The sequence below is a fragment of the Caloenas nicobarica genome, chromosome 27, assembly GCF_036013445.1.
Source record: "Caloenas nicobarica isolate bCalNic1 chromosome 27, bCalNic1.hap1, whole genome shotgun sequence".
Lineage (NCBI taxonomy): Eukaryota > Metazoa > Chordata > Aves > Columbiformes > Columbidae > Caloenas > Caloenas nicobarica.
In genome coordinates this window covers 1,028,146-1,047,449 of record NC_088271.1, presented here as the reverse complement: position 1 = coordinate 1,047,449, position 19,304 = coordinate 1,028,146, and the positions used below count along the sequence as shown (strand labels likewise).

Here is a 19,304-nt window from a genome sequence, read left to right as displayed (position 1 = left end):
TGGGCAGCCTGGGCCAGGCTCTGGCACCCTCACCATGAAGAAGTTTCTTCTCATCTTTAAGCGGAACCTCCTGTGTTCCAGTTTGCACCCATTGCCACTTGTCCTGTCACTGGTTGTCACCCAGAAGAGCCTGGCTCCATCCTCCTGACACTCCCCCTTTACGTGTTTATAACCATGAATGAGTCAGCCCTCAGTCTCCTCTTCTCCAGCTCAGAGCCCCAGCTCCCTCAGCCTTTCCTCACCCGGGAGATGCTCCACTCCCTGCAGCATCTTGGTGGCTGCGCTGGGCTCTCTCCAGCAGTTCCCTGTCCTTGACCTGAGGGGCCCAGCACTGGACACAATATTCCAGATGCGGCCTCCGCGGGGCAGAGCAGAGGGGCAGGAGAACCTCTCTGACCCACTGACCGCCCCCCTTGTGACCCCCCCAGGTGCCATTGCCTTCCCGGCCGCACGGGCCCCGCGCTGGCGCAGGGGCGGGGCCGGCAGGGGGCGCTGCGCGCGGCCCTTTGTTGCCGTTGGCGCCTTCGCGGGGCGGGCGGCGGCGCGGGGCGGGGCGGCGGGAGCGGCGCGGGGCGCGGGGCGCGGGCTCGGGGCGGCGCGGGGAGCTCGGGGCTCGGGGCGGCGCGACCATGGAGATGAAGAAGCGGTTGACGCTGGAGCTGCGCAACAAGAAGCCGAGCGAGGTGCCCGGGGCCGTGGGGCGCGTGGCGGGGGTGGGGGGGGGAAAGCGGGGCCGCACGTGCCGCGGGGGCGGCGGGGGGCCGGGAACGGGGAGCCCGGTCCGGACGGTCCCGCACGGCGAGAGCGGGGGATGAGCGGGGAGCGGGGGGTGCGGAGCGCGCGGCGGGACGCTCCCCCCCCAGCATGGCGGCGCGCACGTGCGCGGCCCGGGGCGGCGGCGGCGGCGGCGGCGGCGGCGGCGGCGGCGGGTCCCGTTCCGGCCCGGCCCGCGGCGGGGGCGTTGGGGGGCGGCCGGGCCGGGCCGGGCCGGGCTGCGCTGGCTCCCGCCGCGGCCTCACAGCCAGGCCGGTGCGGCCCCGCGCAGCCATGGCGGCTCGGCCATGTTAGCGGCCGCCCGGGCCTGCCCCGGCCCGCCCCGTCGGGGCTCCCCCCCCCCCCTGCCCCGGGGGCCGCGCTGTCAGAGCTCGGCCGCCGCCTCAGCGCCGCCTGTCCCGGTGCGAGGCCCGAGCGGGGCCCCCCGGGGGGGCGGGCCTGGGTGCGGGGCCGCGGGCACGAAGAGCCGGAGCCGCCGCTCCCGCCGCCCGGGCTCAGCCGCCTCCGCTTGGCGGCTCCCGGCGGGGGCAGCGGGGCCGCCCGCTCCCCTGGGCTGGCCGCCGCGGGCCGGGCCCGGGGCCGCGCACCTCCCGGCGGGGCCGCGGAAAGGCGGCTGCCCCTTCTCGGGGCCCGGCCGGCAGCGGGACAGCCGGGGGCTGTCACTCGGCGTGGGGACGAGTTGCCGTGTCGCAGCAGCGTGCGGCCGCGGGCAGCCTAACATCCTGGAAACACAGCTTGCAAGCGGAGCTTTCGCTAGAGATTTGTGGCTGGCGAAGGGGTTTGCGGGAGGAGGACGATCGGAGGAGTCGCAGCGTCTCTCCGAGGCTGCGGGTCTGACCTGGGTTGGCGCCGGGAATGTGCCGGGGGTCAGAGCCCCGTGCCCGGGCAGCGAGCCGGGGCTGCTGCGGAGCGGCCGGCCCGGCTGTGGGCCGGGCTCTGCGCCGGGCTCTGCGCCGGGCTAGAGCCGCGCTCAGCCAGGTTGGCCCATAACCCGGTGGCGCTCGGGCTGGCCGCTGTGCCCGCACCAACAAAATGGTGGCTTTGGCCACCTTCACACCCGCCGTGGGGACGGTCTCGGTGCAGTCGGAGGCTCATCTGGGGCGTCGGGAGCAAGCTGAGCTCAGCTACGAAACTCTGGGCTGAGCCCGTTTGCTGCGCAGCTCGAAGCCCCGACCAGCGAGGCCGCTTCTGGGGTTTGAAGCGTTAATAAATTCGGAGCCTGTGCTGCCGAGGTGGCACCGGAGCCCCGCAACTCTGCTGCCACTAAGGCAAAGCGCGTTTAAAACAGCCCTCTAATAGCTGGCTGATCCGAGCAAGAGGGGTGAAACGGGAACACTGCGAAGGAGGAGTTTGGAGAGCATCTCCAGCCTTCCGGCCAAGGCTGAATTTTTGCATCTTGCTCTGAAGAATGTGTGGGCTCAAAGCAAGTTTTGGCAGTGGCCTGTGAGAGCTGGGGCTTGAGCTCTCACCTGCGCTTTGGGGGAGAAGGGGGTGCCAGGTATGTTCACCCTCCGGGTGTTTTGGGGGTAGCAGTTCTGTGCTGGTGCTTCGTGGTCCTGATGCCAGAGGGGGTTGATTTTTTTTTTTTTTGTGCTGAATTACCCAGCAGCGATGGCTTCGGTGTGTGTCATCTGTGCTGGGCAAAAACATGAGATGCCATCGGTGGTCCTGCCCTGGGAGCCTGAGGCTGAGCTCATCTGCTCAGAGAGCTGCCCAGGCAGATGTGTCACCTCTGCGTGGGGACTGTCACAGGGAAACAAATGCTCTGGGTACAGGTTTTCCAGCACCCCGGTGGCGTGGGGGAGAAAGTTGAAGGGCACAAAACCAAATGACCTTGTTTGGCCTCTTAGCGAAACCTGAAGCGTGACTCTCCGAAGGCTTCTTGATGCCCTTGTGCGTGAAATGTTTTGCTGCGGCCTCGTGGTTCAACCACTTAGTGCTTCTTAGTGGAGAAGGTGAACCTGGGCTGGTGCTGCGGGGTTTGGGGTGGTGCACGGCTCGTGCTTCAAGGGGAGAGTCCAAACCACCACGATTCACACCTTGTGCCCTCACAAAAGTTATTTGGCTTTGAGATCTTGCGTGTCCCTTAATGTGAAGGGGACCTGCAGACCCACCGTCTGCTTTGGAGCGTCACTGCGGCCGGTGCGGTGACAGCTGCGGGGTGTCTCTGTCGGCAGGTGAAGGAGCTGGTTCTTGATAACTGCCGCTCGGACGATGGGAAGATCGTTGGGCTTTCTTCGGATTTCGAGAACCTGGAGTTCCTCAGCATGATCAACATCAACTTGCTGTCAGTCTCCAACCTCCCCAAACTTAACAAACTCCGGAAGGTGAGTCAGACCTGTGGTCCCATCTCCAGCACTTCTGCTGCCCCTTCCCGCTGACAATTATTTTCCCTGCATTTGCCAGAAAAAGGCAAATTTTGCTTGTTCCTCTGCAGCTTACAACCTGAGCAAGTGAGAGGTGGTTTTTCAGTATGCAACAAAATGCTTTAGAGCTTGTTATATGTTTAGCATCCTTTCTCTCTCTTGCTGTTGCGCTGCTGTCAGAAGCTTCAGTACCATCATAAATAGTTTGGATTTTAGAGCACGTGCCCCTGTGTCCTGCAGTGTGGAAATGGCTGGGAGTGCTGTGAAAAGGGGTTTCAAGTGAAAACTTGAACTGCTGCTCTCTGTTGTGGTCTAACGAACAGGGTCTGGCCCTTGGTCGCCCACTGTAGTCCGATTCTCAGAGCCATTTTATTCCCCATGTCGCAAGCCGAGACACTTTGTGACCGTTTGACATTCCCTCCTGGCAGCTGGAGCTGAGCGATAACAGGATTTCTGGTGGCCTTGAAGTTCTAGCAGAGAGAACTCCTAATCTGACACACTTGAATCTAAGCGGCAACAAGATCAAAGACATCAATACCCTGGAGCCCTTGGTGAGTGGGAGGCCGTGCTGGAACCTGCGGGAGGACGTTGTTTCCTTTGGGGAGTGTGTCTGTGCAGCACAAGTCCAACGTCTTGGTAACTGTTCCAACAGCACTTCGTGGTTCTGATGGGAACAGATGAGTGGGTCCAATTTGAGGCTGGGCTAATAGTTAATGGCTCCTCTGTCTGGAAAACCAGCAGCCAGTTGCTAAAAGAAGCGTGAAATTGGGCTGGATGAGTAAAACTGTGGATGCAGTGCTCAGTGTCCATCTGAGAAAGGACCGTTAATGGGTCGGATGCAGTTGGAGGTAGGTGGCACCTGGGGTGTCATGGAGCTGAGTTGCTTGGACACCAGTGAGGGTGTCCGTCACGTCAGACCGAAGGCGCCGGGACGCTCTCGCCCCGGGTGCTGTCACAGCATGCGTTGCAGGGGGTTCCCGAGGCATCCGAGCTGCCCCAAGGGAGGCTCGTGCCTTGCGATTCTGACTCTGGGGCGTTTGCCTCATTATCTGTTGCCTTTGGTCCCTCCGTCTCCTCCAGAAAGAGCTTGAAACGTTTTATTCCTCCTTCTCTTGAGGTGCGCGGGGCGATGGCCTGACCAGGAGCCGCAGTCTGCAGGCACTCTGCTTCGGTCTCCCCATTTTGTGCTCTGGAGTATTCTGCCTGACGTTCTGGGCAGGATGAGTGCTGCTCGGGGAGCTGGGCTTTCCGTGCTTGTCGCCCACCCCGTTGCGAAGGGAGTAAGATCTGCAAACGGTTACACAGGGAGCTGACTCCAAGGAGGGGAAACTAGGACAGAGGAGCTGGAAAGCAATCTTGGGTTACAGTTAGCAAGAGCAATAACTTCTCTCGGTCTGAGGAACAAATAATGCATGCAAAGACACTTCTGTACTAGATCTGGGTAGCAAGCCAGCTGTTCTCTGATGGCTGCCTGATCTTCAAACCGTGTCAACTTGTAAATAATCTAACAAATTGATCTTTGCAGAAAAAGTTGCCAAACTTGCATAGTCTGGACCTCTTCAACTGTGAGGTGACGATGCTCATCAACTACCGGGAGAGCGTGTTCACCCTCCTGCCCCAGCTCACCTACCTGGACGGGTTTGATGCTGATGACCAGGAAGCCCCTGACTCAGACCCTGAAGCAGATGGGGATGGACTGGAAGATGAGTATGAGAACGGGGAAGGTGAGGATTTTCTCCTCTTGATTTTTCTTGCTGGGGAACAACCCTTTTTCCCCTTCTGTTTTTAAATAGAGGGGGATTATAACTTGCCAGTGAAGCAGGGGCTGCCTGGGTAACCCCGCTCCCTCCCTTGGCAGCCTGCGTAAGAAATGAGACGTGCTGCAAGTGCACGGGGCTTGTTTTGGCACTTCTTGTGCACACGCGTTCTGTGCGGTTCCTGCCCGCTGCTCACCTCGCGCTGGCTTTGGAAGCGGGAATGTCATGTCTGGGAACTGTCACACTTACCTCCCTCTTCTTCTGCTAGAAGGTGAGGAAGAGGAGGATGATGATGAGGAAGATGATTTGGATGAAGAAGTCATTGATGATGAAGAAGATGAAGATGATGATCTGGAAGGTGAAGAGGAGGAGGACGGAGTAGATGATGAGGTGAGGCTTTCGGTACAAATCAGCACCATGTTGCTGTGTACGGTAGCGCCTTCGTCCCTTCATCTGGTGACCCATCTGACTCTTTGGGGGCAGATCTGCGGAGTGTCACTGTGTGTTCTGCCTTTTCCCGTACACCTTTTGACTTGTGGTCCACAATCACCATCCCTGCAGATGTTCCAAAGACGTGTAGATGCGGTTCTCAGGGACATTGGTTAGTGCCAGGGGTGGGGTATCGGTTGGAGTTGATGATCTTGAGAGTCTCTTCCAACCAAAATGATTCTGTGAGTCTATGACCTGTTTATTGCTTGGCCCGGTACTTCCCGTGGCTTCAAGTGATAAAGCTGCACTGCTGTGAAATGACACCTTGGGATTGTGGTTCTTGCAACAAAGTGCCTTCTTTTGACTCCAGGAGGAAGATGAGGAGGAAGACGGTGAAGATGATGAAGAAGATGAAGCTGATGATGGTGAGTCAAATCTTAACAAAGTGCTTGTAAAGCTGCCTCAACAGTCTCACGCGCTTGCTGGTTTTGTAGAGCTTTCCAAGCTCGGTGTGCTGCTGTTGCCTGCCGTTTTTCCTCGATAAAAAGTGCAGCGTCTGTTCACGGGCACTGCTCAAGCTGGTGCTTATGCCTGACTGTTGAATAGTGGTTATAAACCAAGGGGTCACACAGTGGTGATGGAGAAACAGGCTTCAATGCCTGCTAATACCAATCGAGCTGGGTAAATCTGCCAAATATTAAAGAGAGAAATTGCCTAGAAAGCCAGTTGTAGGTAGCTTGAAGCGATAGTCCGTGCTTCTGTCTCGGAAGCTCGGGTTAGCGTGTGCGTGAGGAGATGCTCTTGGAGGGACACGTTCCGGTCTCGGCTCTGGAGAGGAGGGCAGACCTGGGTCCAGACTCCTGGTTGTGACAAACCACAAACACCTGAACGAGCCTTGACACAACAGAGTGGCTGACGTGACTTCAGATGATCTTGAATGACCTTGGTCAGAAATAACTAAATTCTGCAGGTGCTACATTTTTGGGGGTGCTCGACAAAGACGACAAAAAAAACCCAACAAGCATTTTCAAGCAGCTGCTGAAATGTAGGGAACTTGGAGGTCATAGAAAATAGTTAACGTCTCGTGCTAGTCCAGGCTTTTCTGGGTGCCAGGAGGAGCTGGGCAGGGTGATCTCCGCTCCGTGATGGTGCCGGTCTAGTCTGTGTTTGTTCACCAGCAAAGCCGCGGCTGGCGCGGCTCGGAGCCACAGTTCAGATGCTGTTCCGCAAGACCGAGCAGAGCTTCACGCTTCACCTCTTTTTGCAGACCTTCCGCGAGGGGAAAAGAGAAAACGAAATCTAGAGGATGAAGGAGAGGAAGATCCAGAAGACGAAGAGGACGATGAGGATGACTGATCCGAGCGAGCCAATCAGTTTTACAGACTATGACTGTGCTTGTCTTAACCTCCCCGTTGTGTCTATGTGAGACTGTAAATCCCCGTCTCCCGCTCCTCCCCCCTTTGTATGGCTGCAGCATCCACAATATATTTTTTTAAGATGTAGAATACTGTAGGCATTCAGGGGAATCTTCCATACAAGGCTCACTTTCTCACAAGTATCTCATGACCAAAGGCTTTCTCCGTTCTGTGGTTTGTGCAGCAGTTTGCAAAAAAAAAAAAAAAAAAAAAAAAAAAAAGTTTCCTCCTAGGGTATCTTTTGTGTCTGAAATCAGCCTTGCCACACTGGACCCAGAGCTCCAGCTGACAGCAACGAAGGCGTTCGGTATCCACGCGCCCTCAGAGCAGCTTTTCTGAAGACGCTTGAGCCGTCTTGAGCAGTGGGTACAAACCTGATTCATCCAAATGGACTCAAAGCGAACGATCGCTGAGGTCTCTTTGATCAGAAATAACGGTGATGTGATCTCTGGAGATGCTTGAAGATACTTTAGCGCTGGGGAATGTGGGTGCCCGGGGGCTTGAGGGGGGGTTGGCTGCTTGCATGACCTGGTACCTCTGACGATGCACCTTGCAGTAGCCCTACACTTGCTTTCCTATTTTTTTTTTTTTTTTTCATAAACTGGAATATTTTTCCCGGTGGCCGCCTAATAACTTTCACTTGGATGTCCAAGTAAGTCTGATTTTTTTTTTTTTTCTTTTCTTTTTTTTCTTTGCGGCTGTGAGCTGCTGTGACGAGGCTTCTCGTCCCCCCGCAGCAGCCTCTCGCCTTTCGGAAGAGATAGGAAAGGGCAAGTTGAGGGATACTGCGCTTCTGTCGACCTCCGTTCCGCACTGTACAGAAACACCTTCAACCAGTATCACTGTGATGCACCTAACTCGGCGTTCCCCGGGAGTCCGTGTTAGCCTGTATGTTCTCAGGGTCCTTCTGCCCAGCTCCGGACAGTCTCCTCGGCGCCGCCGCGGTGTCCGCATCCTCCTCCTCCTCTTTTCAGCACGAAGAGCAATCGCAGCTCTCACCCGCTCGGGCTTACGCGAAGAAGGTGCCGTGGAGGACGTGTCCCCCGTGTCCCTGCGGTGGCTGGAAGGGGGACAAGGGGGGGATTCAGCCAGGTGGGTTTTCGATCCCTCGCCAGCCCTTCCTCTACGTGGAGGGGTTCAGCCGGCACAGCCCTTGGTTTTGGGGGAGAATTGGCCCCGCGGCACCCAAGGGATGGCACCTGCTGGGTGCTGGGGGGGTAACCGCTGTTCTCCTGCTGCTGCGGTGCCCACGGGCGCTTTGTGGCGCTCCCCGTGTCTGTGGGTACCCGGCGCTGGGGGTGACGCGCGGTTCCCGCAGGGGACGGGTGTGTGTTGCGGCACATCCGAGTTTCTGTTGCTTTTGTTTCTGTTCTTGCTGTTGTCTCTTGCGTTGTACAGTAGCTGTAACCATTCGGAGAAGAACTAGTCCTGTAAAATGCAAACTGAGTAACTTATAAATGTTAAAAGGAATTTTTAAAAGAAATTTCAGAGCAGCAGTTACTTCTAATTTTTCCCTGCATTTTTAGCAGATTGTATGGATTTTATATTAGCCTAGTAACTGTCAGGTTTTGATTGGTCAGACTAGTCCCAGAAATAAGGATCTCCAGCCCTTTTGTATCTTTTGTTACAGAATTTGGATAAAACTTTTAATAAAAGGCTTCAGTTTCTAAAAATCCATTGCGATGAACGTCGTCTTGGCTGCCTCTGCTTTGGGGGTGTCTGAGCTGCAGCTGGGAGCACTGCGTGGAAATTTTGGCCAGTTTTTCCCGAGTCTTTTCTAGGAGGGGTGGAGGGTCTGTCCTGTGCCCTCACTGCTGGGTTTTGGGGTGGGAGAAGGAGGAAGGTGGGTGTTTGGGGTACAGACACAAAGTGGGGAGAGGGAACCCCAGTGCAGGATGGTGCTCAGGCTCCGGAATGAGTTGCTGCTCCATCAGGACTCAGGAGCCGGGGGCTTCAGTTCAGGCTTCTCACTTCGGCACGGCTGTTGGCTGGGGGGGGCCGTATCCCCAGGCCCTGCGGGGCCAGTGCGGGGATGCAGAGCAGCTTTGCTCCCCACTGCTGCTCCGGGGTCTGCTGCACCCCGGTGCTGCCCGTGCCGCCCTCCCAGCGCTCCCCCCATTTCACATACAGCCCGGCTGCCCCGCTCCCACCCTGCCGGCCGCAGAAGGGAGCCCCCCGCTCGCTCCCGTGCATTGAGGCAGCAGCGCTGTCTGTCTGTCCATCTGGCTCTCTCTGTCCATCCTCACTGTCCCGGTGCTGCCTCTGGTGACTCCCCCCGCCCCAGGGCACAGTCCCTGTCCTGAGCCGCCACGCCAGGGCCGAGCCGTGGGTGCCGGGGCTCTGCTCGGTGGGTACCCCCTCCCCGGGACCCATGTTTTGGGGTGAATGAGTCTGGGAAGGGGAAGTTCCAGGGGCAAGAGCCAGGGCTGAGCCAGCGGCGGTGGGGCAGCCCCCCGAGGTTTGTGCGCACGCCCGGGGCTGGGGGCAGCACCCGAGCCGGGGTGCGGAGCAGCGGGTGCCAGCGCTCCCGTCCCTTGCTCTGGGAGCAGCTGGTGCCCGGCCAGCGGCAGCGCGGGCGCTGGGGTGCGGCATTGTGCCTGCGCAAAATCCACTTTGGAACAAACTTTTCCCCTTGCCGGGATGGGGCTGGCACCTGTGCGTGAAGCAGGACCCACATGGTTTGGGATGGGTTGCTAGGGGCTGGGGGGGCAGGGAGAACCCCTCCTCCTCACCCTTCCCCACCCAGGGCAGGACCAGCCCCCAGCGCGGGGGACACCCCCCCACCCCGAGCCCATCTGCCCCTCCTTTGGATGGGGGGAGCCTTAGGGGCAGCACCGCTCACCCTCGCCGCAGCCGCCGTGGGGACGGACAGAGGCTCTCGCGCCCGCCGCTCCTGTACAATTCCCATTTTTTATTTTAAGACCTTATTCCACACAAGTCCACTAACTCCTGCGCAACCTACTAGGCTCCCCCCAAGAGCCCCTGGAGCTGAAGCAACTAAACCTTTAGGGGCGGGAGACACAGGAGTCTGGGGGCTTCGAGTTTCCAAAACCAAAAGGGAAGGTAGAAATTCAAAAAAAAACCCAACCAACAGCCCCCTCCCTGCCACTCAGTGCTGGGGGATGCTCCCGGTACCCAGGAAGGTGGGTCCCTGTCCCAGGGCGGGGACACGGGGCTGTGCGGTGTCCCCTGCCCGGCTGCGGGGGTTTGGGAGGCGCAGGACCAGTCCCGTGGGCGCTGGGGCCATCAGAGCTGGGAGTACAGGGAGTTCTCCATCTCCGGCGGCAGCTTGGCGTGGAAGGAGGTGATGCCCACCCTGAAATCTGCAGGGAAAGGGAAGAGAGCTGTCAGCACCACAGCCGAGCCCCTCACACCCCAGCTCCCCCCGAGGCTGCTCGGGGGCTCGAACCCAGTGTGGGGACACGCAGACACCTTCCTGGGACATTGCTGTGGGCTGGAAAGCCAGACCCCACTGCCCACCCCCATGGCCGGTCACCCCACTCCAGGGCAGCAGGAGCAGGATCCACGTTATCCACGTGAGGCAGCTTGAGCCCCTTCCCCACGAGCATCCCAGCATTTGGGGTCCCTCCCGTTCCCCGCCCAGGGCCGTACCCATCCCTGCGTCCATGCGCGCGGGCGGCGGGGGGGGGTTCTTGCGGTGGTCCTCGATGTGCAGCGTCATCTCCTCGCGCGAGGCCGTGGAGTAGGGGCACTGCATGCAGGTGTAGCGGCCCCGCGTGTGCTCCCACACGATGCGGCTGTTGGACGAGTGTCCTGCAAGGATGGGCGAGGAGGGAAGCACAGCGCTCGCCCGCCGGCCCCGGGCATGGCCGGTATTTTGGGGGGGCTGTGCCGGGAGCCCCCGCGCTGGCGGGAGCTGCGTGAAGGAGCCGCGCAGGGTGCGGGGCGGGCGGCCCCAGGTGCCGGCAGCATCGTGCTGGGTGCTGTGGGGCTCGGATCAGACAGTGCTACGGGGGCAGGAGCCCCCCCTGCTCCGAGCCCCACATGCACAGGGGTCCCTTCCCCACAGAGGAAACCCCAAATGTGGCAGCAGAGAGCAAGGCTGTGCCCCCCGGCCCCAACCTCCCTTTGCCCGTCGTCTCTCCGCACCCCATGGAGCGAAGTTTCCAGCTGCAGGGCTGGGGTGAGCTGGGGGGGCTCAAGCCCAAGCAGCTGCCGCAGCCCCTTCTCCTGCTACTTCTGCCCATGGGCGCCGGAGGAACCAGCTCGGTGTTTCCCGGGGGGTGCAGCTGCTGACCCCCCCATCTCCAACCCTACCTGGGCAGCATCCCCTCTCCGCAGCTCCCGAAAATGAGGGAGCCTGCCCTCCCCCTCTGCTCTCCGGGGAGCATCGCAGCCCCGTGGGGCCTCTCCCAGCCCCTGCAGCCCCCCCCGCTGCCCACCGCCCCCCCAAAGTGACAGAAAGCAGCCCCCAACCAGTAGGTGCCAAACTAACCTGCGGTCACTCCTGAGCCAAAGCATGGGAGGAGTGGGCTGACACTCACACCTGCGGAGGGAATCGAGGGGCAAGACAAGCATTAGGTCTTCCCCTCCCTGGGGTCGGGGGGGGGACACAGGTGTGGGGGGCGGGCCAAGCCTGGCCCCCCCGCCTCGCACCCCCAGCACGCCGGGGAGCAGCAGGGCTGGGAAAATTTGGAGGCTTGCTTTTTTTTTTTGGTGGTTGCTGGTGCTTTCTCCAATCGAGCATCCCTGCGGGGGGGATGGAGCAGGGGTGGAGGTGGGATGGGGCTGGGGGGGGCGCCGGGACAGCCGGAGGGGGAATCCTCATCTGGCCAACGGCGGGTCCTCCTCTGGGAGCTGCTGGTCAAGGCGGGATGAGAAGAAGGTTTTTCCCGAACGGCCCCGCGCGCTCACCTTGGCTTTTCTTCCAGACGGCGTTGGAGACGGGGGGGCCGTGGCCCGGCACGTAGGGCCGCAGGCGATGCTGCGCCAGGGGCTGGGGCAAGCTGTAGGGCGAAGGGTGCACGTAGGACAGGAACGGCCCCGGCACCGAGGAAGGGGGCGGCCCCGAGAACCGAGTCAAGGACGACGGCCCGAAAAGGCTGGGCTCCAGCAGCGGGAAGGGGTGGGGGGCCGGCGAGACCAGCGGCATGGCCTCCAGCGAGCCGGGCAGCTCGGGGAGGCTGGTGGGGAGCGCGGCGGGGGCGGCTGGGGCAGTGTCCACGCTGGGGAGGATGGCTTCTTTCTCCGGGGGCCGGATAACGCTCAGGAGTTTGGGCAGCGCCTCGGGGGGCTTGGCCGGGGGCTCCTTCTCCGGGGCAGAGGTAGCAGGCGGGATGGGCTTGTCGGCTTTGTTGGGGGGCGCGGGGCTGCTGGCGCTGTCGGAGCAGACGTGCAAGTGCTTGAAGAGGGAGCGGTGTGTCCGGAAGCGCAGCAGGCAGTTCTCACACCTGGGGGGCCGGGGAAGCAGCATCAGCATCAGCGTTCACCTTTGCATCCCCCCACCCCGGCCCTGCAGGAGTCTGCAAGGCGGGGATCCCCTGTGCTCGGGGCTGTTTGGGCGCTGCAGGGTGCCCCCAGATGGGATGTAGATGGGACGGGGACCAGCGGGACTCACTTGAAGTAGCGGTTGGGCTTGTAGTGCACCTTCATGTGGGCCATGAGGTCCTGCATGCTGGGGAAGGTCTCCGTGCAGCCCAGCGTGGGGCACTGGAAGGTTTTGCCTGAGCGAAGAAATGGGGTGAGAGAGTCAGTACCAGCCCGGCTGCACCGCACTGCACCCCCAGGCACCCCCACCAGTGGGTCTCCAGCACCTCCCACGCCCTCCCCACTCCTGCCCAGTGCTGTGCAGCATCTCCTGGAGGTGCAGGCACCACCAGCGCTGCCTGAGCTCCAAGCCCTGCTTTGCCACCTCCCAGCCAAAAAAGGCACCTGGGGGGGACACAGGGTGTCCCAGTCTTACCCTCGAGGGACTGCGTGGGTCTGTAGTGGACCTTCAGGTGGTCCATCAGCTCCTGCATGCTGGGGAAGGCCAGTTTGCAGCCATAGCTCGAGCACTGGTAATGCTTCCCTGGAAGGAGACAGATCTGTTGGCCTCACCCCCGCCACTGCTGTCACCTCCGCGGGGCAGGGCTGGGCTCACCTGGGACAGGTCTGCGCTTCAGGGGCCGCAGGTCCTGGGCTGGGGTCCCTCTGCTCCCCACCACCGGCATCGGGCCGCCGGGCAGAGCCGCTTTGCTGCAACCTGCGGGGACAGGCCGGTGGGCAGCACGGGCAGCGCCGAGCCCCAGCCCCGGCCCAAACCACGGCCCCCTCTGCCCTCCTCCCCACCCCTGACAAACAGGGGTGCAGGCAACCGGGGGCTGGGGGCATCGGGCTTGGAAGGGGCTGGAGATGGTTAGAGAATCACAGAACCGTTTTGGTTGGAAAAGCCCCTCAAGATCATGGAGTCCAACCGTTCCCCCACCCTGGCACTGCCCCGTGTCCTGAGAACCTCATGTCCGTCTGTCCAACCCCTCCAGGGATGGTGACTCCAGCACTGCCCTGGGCAGCCTGTCCCAATGCCCCACAGCCCTTGGGGGAAGAAAATGTTCCCAATATTCGATCTAAGCCTCCTGTTCTCCAGCTGAACCCCCAGCTCCCTCAGCCGCTCCCGTCACCCTTGTGCTCCAGCCCCTCGCCGGCTCCGTTCCCTGTTCTCAACTCGCTCCAGCACCTCAATGAGACGGGGGCATCTTTGCTCTAGAAAAATCTGTCGGTACAAAGGCGAAGCCTGCTGGTCACGAACACGCTGGGCGATGCCACGTGCACACCCTGCACACCCTCAGGGTGCTCCCAGCCACCCCTCTGGGGTGGGATTCAGCCAAAGGGACCACACAGCAAAAGGAGCAAAAGGCTTCTCCTGCTCCGTCCTGCCCTGAATCCTGTTGCCAACCCCACCCTGTAGCACAAGGGACTCACCTGCACCCTCTCCGGTGTATTTACCCCCCAGGGAGAAGGTGGGTACGGCCTCATCCTTCTCCGTCTTCATGGCCTGGCCGCTGGTGGGCACGGGGCGAGGTTCGTCCTGCCGACGGCGTCTTCTCCCAGGGATGCTACACTGGGCGCAAGGGCGAGAGGTTAAGCGCTGGCACGGAGCGATGTGACTGCCTCCTCCTCCTCCTCGGTGTCTCGTCCCTGTGGGACCGACCCTGCTGCTCGGGGACCCCCCAGGCCAAGCTGGCAGGAGGTTCTGGCTTCACAGGGGCTTTGCAGCATCTCTGTGGGAGGAACATGCTGCAAAAGCAGGACTTCACCCCGGGGGCGTTGTGCGTGGCCCCCCCAGAGCCATCGCCATCCCTTCCTTCTTCTCCCGCCCCAGGGGCGCTCCACGATGCCCCCAAAAGGTTCCCCCCCAAGCTGCCCTCCAGCACAGCCTGCCCCACACGTCGCCAAACTCCCGCTTTGGGGTAAGGTCCAGCACAGCATCTACGGTCAAAACCCGCCCCCAAACCACAGGACCCCCATCCCTGCCAAGGCGGTGCAGTCTCAGTGCCACCGAAACGGGGACTGCAGGAGCTCCAGCCCCCAGCCACGCCACGGGGCTCATTGGACGCTCCCCCATCCCAGTTTCAAAGGGTTTTCCAGCCAAGAGGAGCAGCTGGTCCCATTGCAGGCCCAGGAGCATCGGGCTGTGCTGCCCCAGCTGATGTGTGGGGACGGTTCTTCCACACAACCTACATCACACGGTCCCCAGAATTCAACTGGCGCAGCCCCACGGAGCCTCGGCACAAGGCTTCGACGTGCAAAAGCCAGATACCAAATCCTAGGGAAAAGCATCTGAAAAGTCCCTTATTCTGGGAGATTTCTCGATAGTCTCTTAACCTCAAAGTTAAAAAGAAAACAATGACAACAACAACAACAACAAGAATACGGAGTGTTTCAAAAAGATGGACCCGATTTCAAAGCCGTATATTTCACGATGGCAACATGTTACAATTACACAAAAATTTACAAACGGTTTAACAAGTTACCAAGTTTTAGTAACCTTTTTATAAACCTTCCCTTCGCGTGCTGTACGGACAACATTGAGACAATAGTTGAATTCATAGCAATGTCCACCTTTTTGAAACACCATGTAATAATAATGATAATAATGATAATAATAATAATAAGCACTGGGGCTGTGGAGTGGCTGCAACATGCACATCTGTAGCTGGTTACAGGGTTAATGTTTCCCCCCAGAGCTCGGTGACTCCGAACACAAATGTCCCTGGGGATCAGCCACGTCCATCCCTCCCGGCCTCGCCGGACCTGCCCGTTACCATCTGCTCAAGAGGCATTTTCCAGCTTTTCCACTCCAGCCCGGCTCAGCGGCTGTTACTGCAGCAACCGGCGGCGCTGGGATTGCAACCCAGCGGTCAATACATCAGCGGAGGGGGGGGAAATCCATGCAGGATTATTCTTCCAGCTGCCCCCAGGCTTACGGCTTTGTTTGGGGGTTGTGTTGCTTTTTTTTATTTTTGGTTTGCTTGGTCTGCACGAAGTGGCGCGGCCAGGGGCGCGGGGTAAACACCGTGCGGAAAGTTCACAGCGGCTTCGATGGTGCTTTGTTTTATCAGGAGGGTGAAAGGCCAGTTTTTGCTGGGAAAAAAAAAGCCTGAGGAATCCCCTCTTGATAGAAAAAGCATTAAAAGGGTCGAGGCAGGGCTGCGCCTTCCTGCTCAGCCCCTTGTGCAGGGTCTGTGTGGCACCACCACGTTTCGGTGGCTGTCCCCAAGGCTGGGAGGCTGCAGTGCTGCTGGAGCATCTGGTAACGTGAGTCCTGTAGCAAACCTGCCCAGGTCCCCACCTGGAAACGCTGACTCTGGATGAGTCCTCAGTATCACCGCCTGTCCCCATCCCGCTGACGGTCTTGCGGGGACCGATGGTCTCCGACGGCCTTGGGATGGGGCCATAAGGGAGTGGGACAGTCGCACCCGCTGCACCAAGAGCTCAGCAAGAGCACAAGCAATGTTTTTCAAGTCACCAGGGAATTCTTCCTCGGTAGCATCGCGGCAGGGCTGTCGGCTCCTGCTCCTGCTGCCCCAGGGTCAAACCCAGCAGTACCTTCAGATTTTCCAGCTTGTACCAAAATCTCCTTCCCCTCCTCTCAGCTGCACTGTCTGATGCTGCTCTCCATTTCCCGGTTGCAGGTGGTACCCTAGAGATGTGTTTCAAGTTGATTTTTCTCTGGAAAAGCTGAGAAAATGCCTCTTGAGCAGGTGCTAACACGCAGGTCCAGTGAGGGCAGGCGGGATGGATGTGGGGACACCTCGTTGCCACCTGTGCGCATCTCGCTGTCCCACCAACATCCCGCCGGAGCAAAGCTGCTCAGGGCAGGGGGGTTTCTGGCAGCGGACATGAGGGCAGCACCGCATGCTCAGCCCAGGCCCTGGTGTTTGGGGAGCTGGTGGCACCTGCATCACTTTGCTGTCATTTCTCACCTCCCATGGGATGGCGTCCAACTCTTTTCATTCTCCAGGACTCTCTGTTCTGTAACCCTGAGCATGATGCTCCAACCCAGGTGCTGCCAACGTGCCACCGTCTCCAACGTGGCCACCGGAGATGTGAGTCTCCCAGTGCCGGTGCAAACCCTGCCCTGGAAACCCAAATCCCGGAGCCACCGCAAACTCAGTGTCGCTTTTGGAAGGGTTTTCCTGATGCAGGTTCAATCTCCCTGAAAACCTGCTGGCACCAACTCCCTCGCTCCAGCCCCTGCAGTTAATGGGGACCCCAGAAAAATCCTTTTTGGGGGGGCGATGGTGATGGGGTGCACAGGAGGGCTTGCAGCTACTGGCCATCCAGAGCAGCCGCCGGTGCTGATTCAGTTAATAATTAATACAGCTCATCTCCCTCAAATGAATCGGGGGCTTTATACGTATTGCTAAGCACGTAAGACTTTTACAAACCCACCCAAGGAGGATAAATGGGACAAATAATCCTATTCGAGCATCTCCACGTGGTCTGTAGCCAGAGGTTGCACAGGCTTCCTGAAACACAGCTCGTTGGCGTAGGAGATGAGAGACAAAGGCTCCGAACAAGGGGCTCATGTGATCGCTCAGCCGGGGAGCGGCGCGGAGGGAGGACGCACCGGCTGTGACAGCAGCACCGTGAGTCCCCCGCCTACCTCGGCACACGCTCCAGCCACCGGTCATGGGGTTAAAACGCACATTGTAAATTAAAATGCACGTCATAAATTCTCCTGGGACCTTCAGCCACCACAGGGAGCCCTACAAGAGCTGGAGAGGGGATGAAGATGCTCTGGGCATCTGTCACCCAGCAGCCCCAGGCTTGGTGCTATCCACTGTGACTTGGATGCCCTAATCCCACCTCGGGCTGGAGCAAAGCTGCGCTGCTTCGTTTTTCTCCTTTACCTCACTCCAAGGACACCCCAAACGTCGGTGCAGCTGCTGCCAGTGGCAGCGTGGGCACCCAAGGGGTGAGCGCTGAGCCCCGGCACAGCCACTGTGCCACGTCCCCAGGGCGGACATGGGGACAGCTCGGCCAAGGCCCTTCGGTGGTTCCTTGGGAAGCATCTCTTCTTTCTGCCTTCGCCACAGAGCTGCCCTGGGGTCCCTGCCATGTCCCCAGCTTGCTCCAAGCCATCGGTGACCAGGGTGGCGTGCGAATGGGGAAGAGCCATGCTGCCATGTCCCCACGTCCCTGCACCATCCTGGCGCCCACCTTCACCTGGCTGCCCATGGCCAGCTGGGCTACATCAGCTCTTCAGCTGGAAAAAATCCCTCTGTCCTTTCAGGAGCCATCTGGGGAGGACAGACCATCCTCCTCGAGCCCAGACAGAACTGCCCCCTGACCGGGCAGCCCCGGCCTTGGTCAAGTTCACACGGTGGCCGAGCTGTGGGAGCCCCCACGCTCCAGCAGCCGCATCCCCCCAGCCCCTGACAGCAACAAAGCGGCTCCCACGTGTGCGGGAAGATGGAGAGACCGTGGGAAGACCGCGGTGGGTGCAGCCCCAGGATACTCAGGGTGGCAAAAAGGGTCCCAGTGCTCCCACACATGCCTGCAAAGACTGGGGGCTACCAGCTCCGGTGGCCAGCTGTCCCTGTGCTACTAGCCCCGCAGGCAGCAACCCCACGGCTAGCAGCCTCGCGTGGGTAGCATCGCCATGGCTAGTGTTTCTGTGGCTAGTAGCCCTCCATGGGTAACACACCCACAGCTACTAGCCCCTGTGAGCAATAACACAGCCACGGCTCGCACCCCCCATGGCCAGTCGCCCCCCGGGTAGTGGCCCCCGTAACCTGGAGCCCCCCGTGGGCAACAGTCCCACGGCTGGTGCCACCGCCACGGGCAGGGCGGCTTTGCCCGGAGCCCCCCCGCAGCGTGCCCCGGCTCCTTGCAAAGCCCCGCTGCCAGTGTCCCCCGTCTCGGTGCCCCCTCCGGGTGCCCCCCAGCCGGGGTCCCCCCCGGCGCTGCCTCCCCGTCCCGTCCCGTCCCGTCCCGTCCCGTCCCGCACGTACCGGGGCTGCGGGGCCGGCGCCGCCCGGAGCGCATCAGCGGCAGCGCGGCCGCGGGGCCATCTTCTGCGCGGAGCTGTCGCGAGAGCGGCGGGGGAGGAGGAAGCGGTGCGGAAGGGAGGGGGGGGCGGGGGAGGGGAGTCCGGCCCCGCCCCGGGTCCCCCCGGCCGTTTTTCCCGGTGTTTTCGCACGACCCCTCCCCTTTACCCGCCCCCGCCCCGGCAGCGGCAGCGGCAGCGGCAGGCTCTGCATCCCAGCGCCCCGGGGGCCTTCGGAACATCCCGGGGGCCACGGAGCATCCCGGGCTCCCCCGAGCATCCCAGGGGCCTCAGACCATCCCAGGGGTCTTCGGAGCATGCTGGTGCCCTCGGAGCACCCCGTGGTCCTCAGAGCACTCCGAGCCCCTTGGGAAGCCCTGGACCCTTTAGCATCCCAGGCACCCCGAGCCTTTCGGAGCTCCCTAAACCGTTCAGAGCACCCTGCACCCCTTAGAGCATCCCTGGGCACCCCAAGCCTTTTGGAGCTCCCCAAACGCCTCAGAGCACCCTGCACCCCTTAGAGCATCCCCAAGTTCCTTGGAGCACCCCAAAGTCCTTGGAGCATCGCAAGCGCATCAGATCATCCACAGTCCCAAAGAGCAGCCCAAGCCCCTTGGAGCCTCCCAGGACGCTCAGAGCACCCAGGGCCCCCTGGAGCACCCCAGTGAGTGCCCAACCTGGCCCAGCTGCCACCTGCCAGCAGGGCTGGGGCGCTGCCCGCCCCGCCTCCAGCCTCAAGGAAGGTGCAGAAAGGAGTTTCCTAAATCCCCAGAGTTCCCAAAGCCAATTTTTTCCTTGCAATGGAAACAGAGGCTCTGTTCCTCCCTGCAAAGCTCTGCAGTGCAAGGACTCTTAAAAACCTGTGGTTTACAGGAAAAAGAAAAAAAAAAATCACTCCAAGGGTCGCAGGGATTGGAAAAACCCGTGATGGGGAGGCCCAACCACCATTTGCAGCGTGGGGCCATGGAGGACTTCATGTCCCAGCAGCCTCCTGCCGTGTTCCGCCCCCGCCCTGGAGGACACAGGGTCCCCTGAACCCCTCTATGCCCCCGTCTCTGGGGCTGGGGCT

At 60.6% G+C, this 19,304-nt stretch overlaps 2 protein-coding genes across 7 annotated transcripts; one reads left to right on the top strand and one right to left on the bottom strand.

Annotated features, from left to right (window-relative positions):
* The first annotated feature begins 605 nt into the window (after window positions 1-605).
* On the top strand, window positions 606-8,418 carry LOC135998923 (acidic leucine-rich nuclear phosphoprotein 32 family member B). 4 transcript variants are annotated; one of them, XR_010607661.1, is made up of 8 exons: window positions 606-683; window positions 2,952-3,101; window positions 3,569-3,691; window positions 4,666-4,864; window positions 5,166-5,287; window positions 5,697-5,751; window positions 6,594-7,393; window positions 7,479-8,418. XR_010607661.1 is itself a non-coding variant. In XM_065652235.1 (7 exons), the coding sequence occupies exons 1-7, from the start codon at window positions 630-632 to the stop codon at window positions 6,680-6,682; spliced, it is 789 nt and encodes a 262-aa protein (XP_065508307.1). In that variant the 5' UTR covers window positions 606-629; the 3' UTR covers window positions 6,683-8,418. The 4 variants fall into 4 exon arrangements, 2 of the variants coding, with proteins under 2 accessions (XP_065508307.1, XP_065508306.1); XR_010607662.1 differs by having other exon boundaries at window positions 6,594-7,629; window positions 7,716-8,418; XM_065652235.1 differs by having other exon boundaries at window positions 5,169-5,287; window positions 6,594-8,418.
* Window positions 8,419-9,641: 1,223 nt separating this feature from the next.
* ZNF414 (zinc finger protein 414) lies at window positions 9,642-18,275 on the bottom strand. Of its 3 annotated transcripts, none has more exons than XM_065652231.1 (9): window positions 18,201-18,275; window positions 13,663-13,796; window positions 12,845-12,946; window positions 12,665-12,772; window positions 12,320-12,425; window positions 11,617-12,152; window positions 11,198-11,248; window positions 10,354-10,515; window positions 9,642-10,064 (listed from the first exon to the last, which is right to left on the bottom strand). In XM_065652231.1, the coding sequence occupies exons 2-9, from the start codon at window positions 13,730-13,732 to the stop codon at window positions 9,988-9,990; spliced, it is 1,212 nt and encodes a 403-aa protein (XP_065508303.1). In that variant the 5' UTR covers window positions 13,733-13,796; window positions 18,201-18,275; the 3' UTR covers window positions 9,642-9,987. The 3 variants fall into 3 exon arrangements, with proteins under 3 accessions (XP_065508303.1, XP_065508304.1, XP_065508302.1); XM_065652232.1 differs by having other exon boundaries at window positions 13,663-13,801; window positions 18,201-18,273; XM_065652230.1 differs by lacking the exon at window positions 18,201-18,275 and adding an exon at window positions 15,533-15,810.
* Between the last annotated feature and the right edge of the window lie 1,029 nt (window positions 18,276-19,304).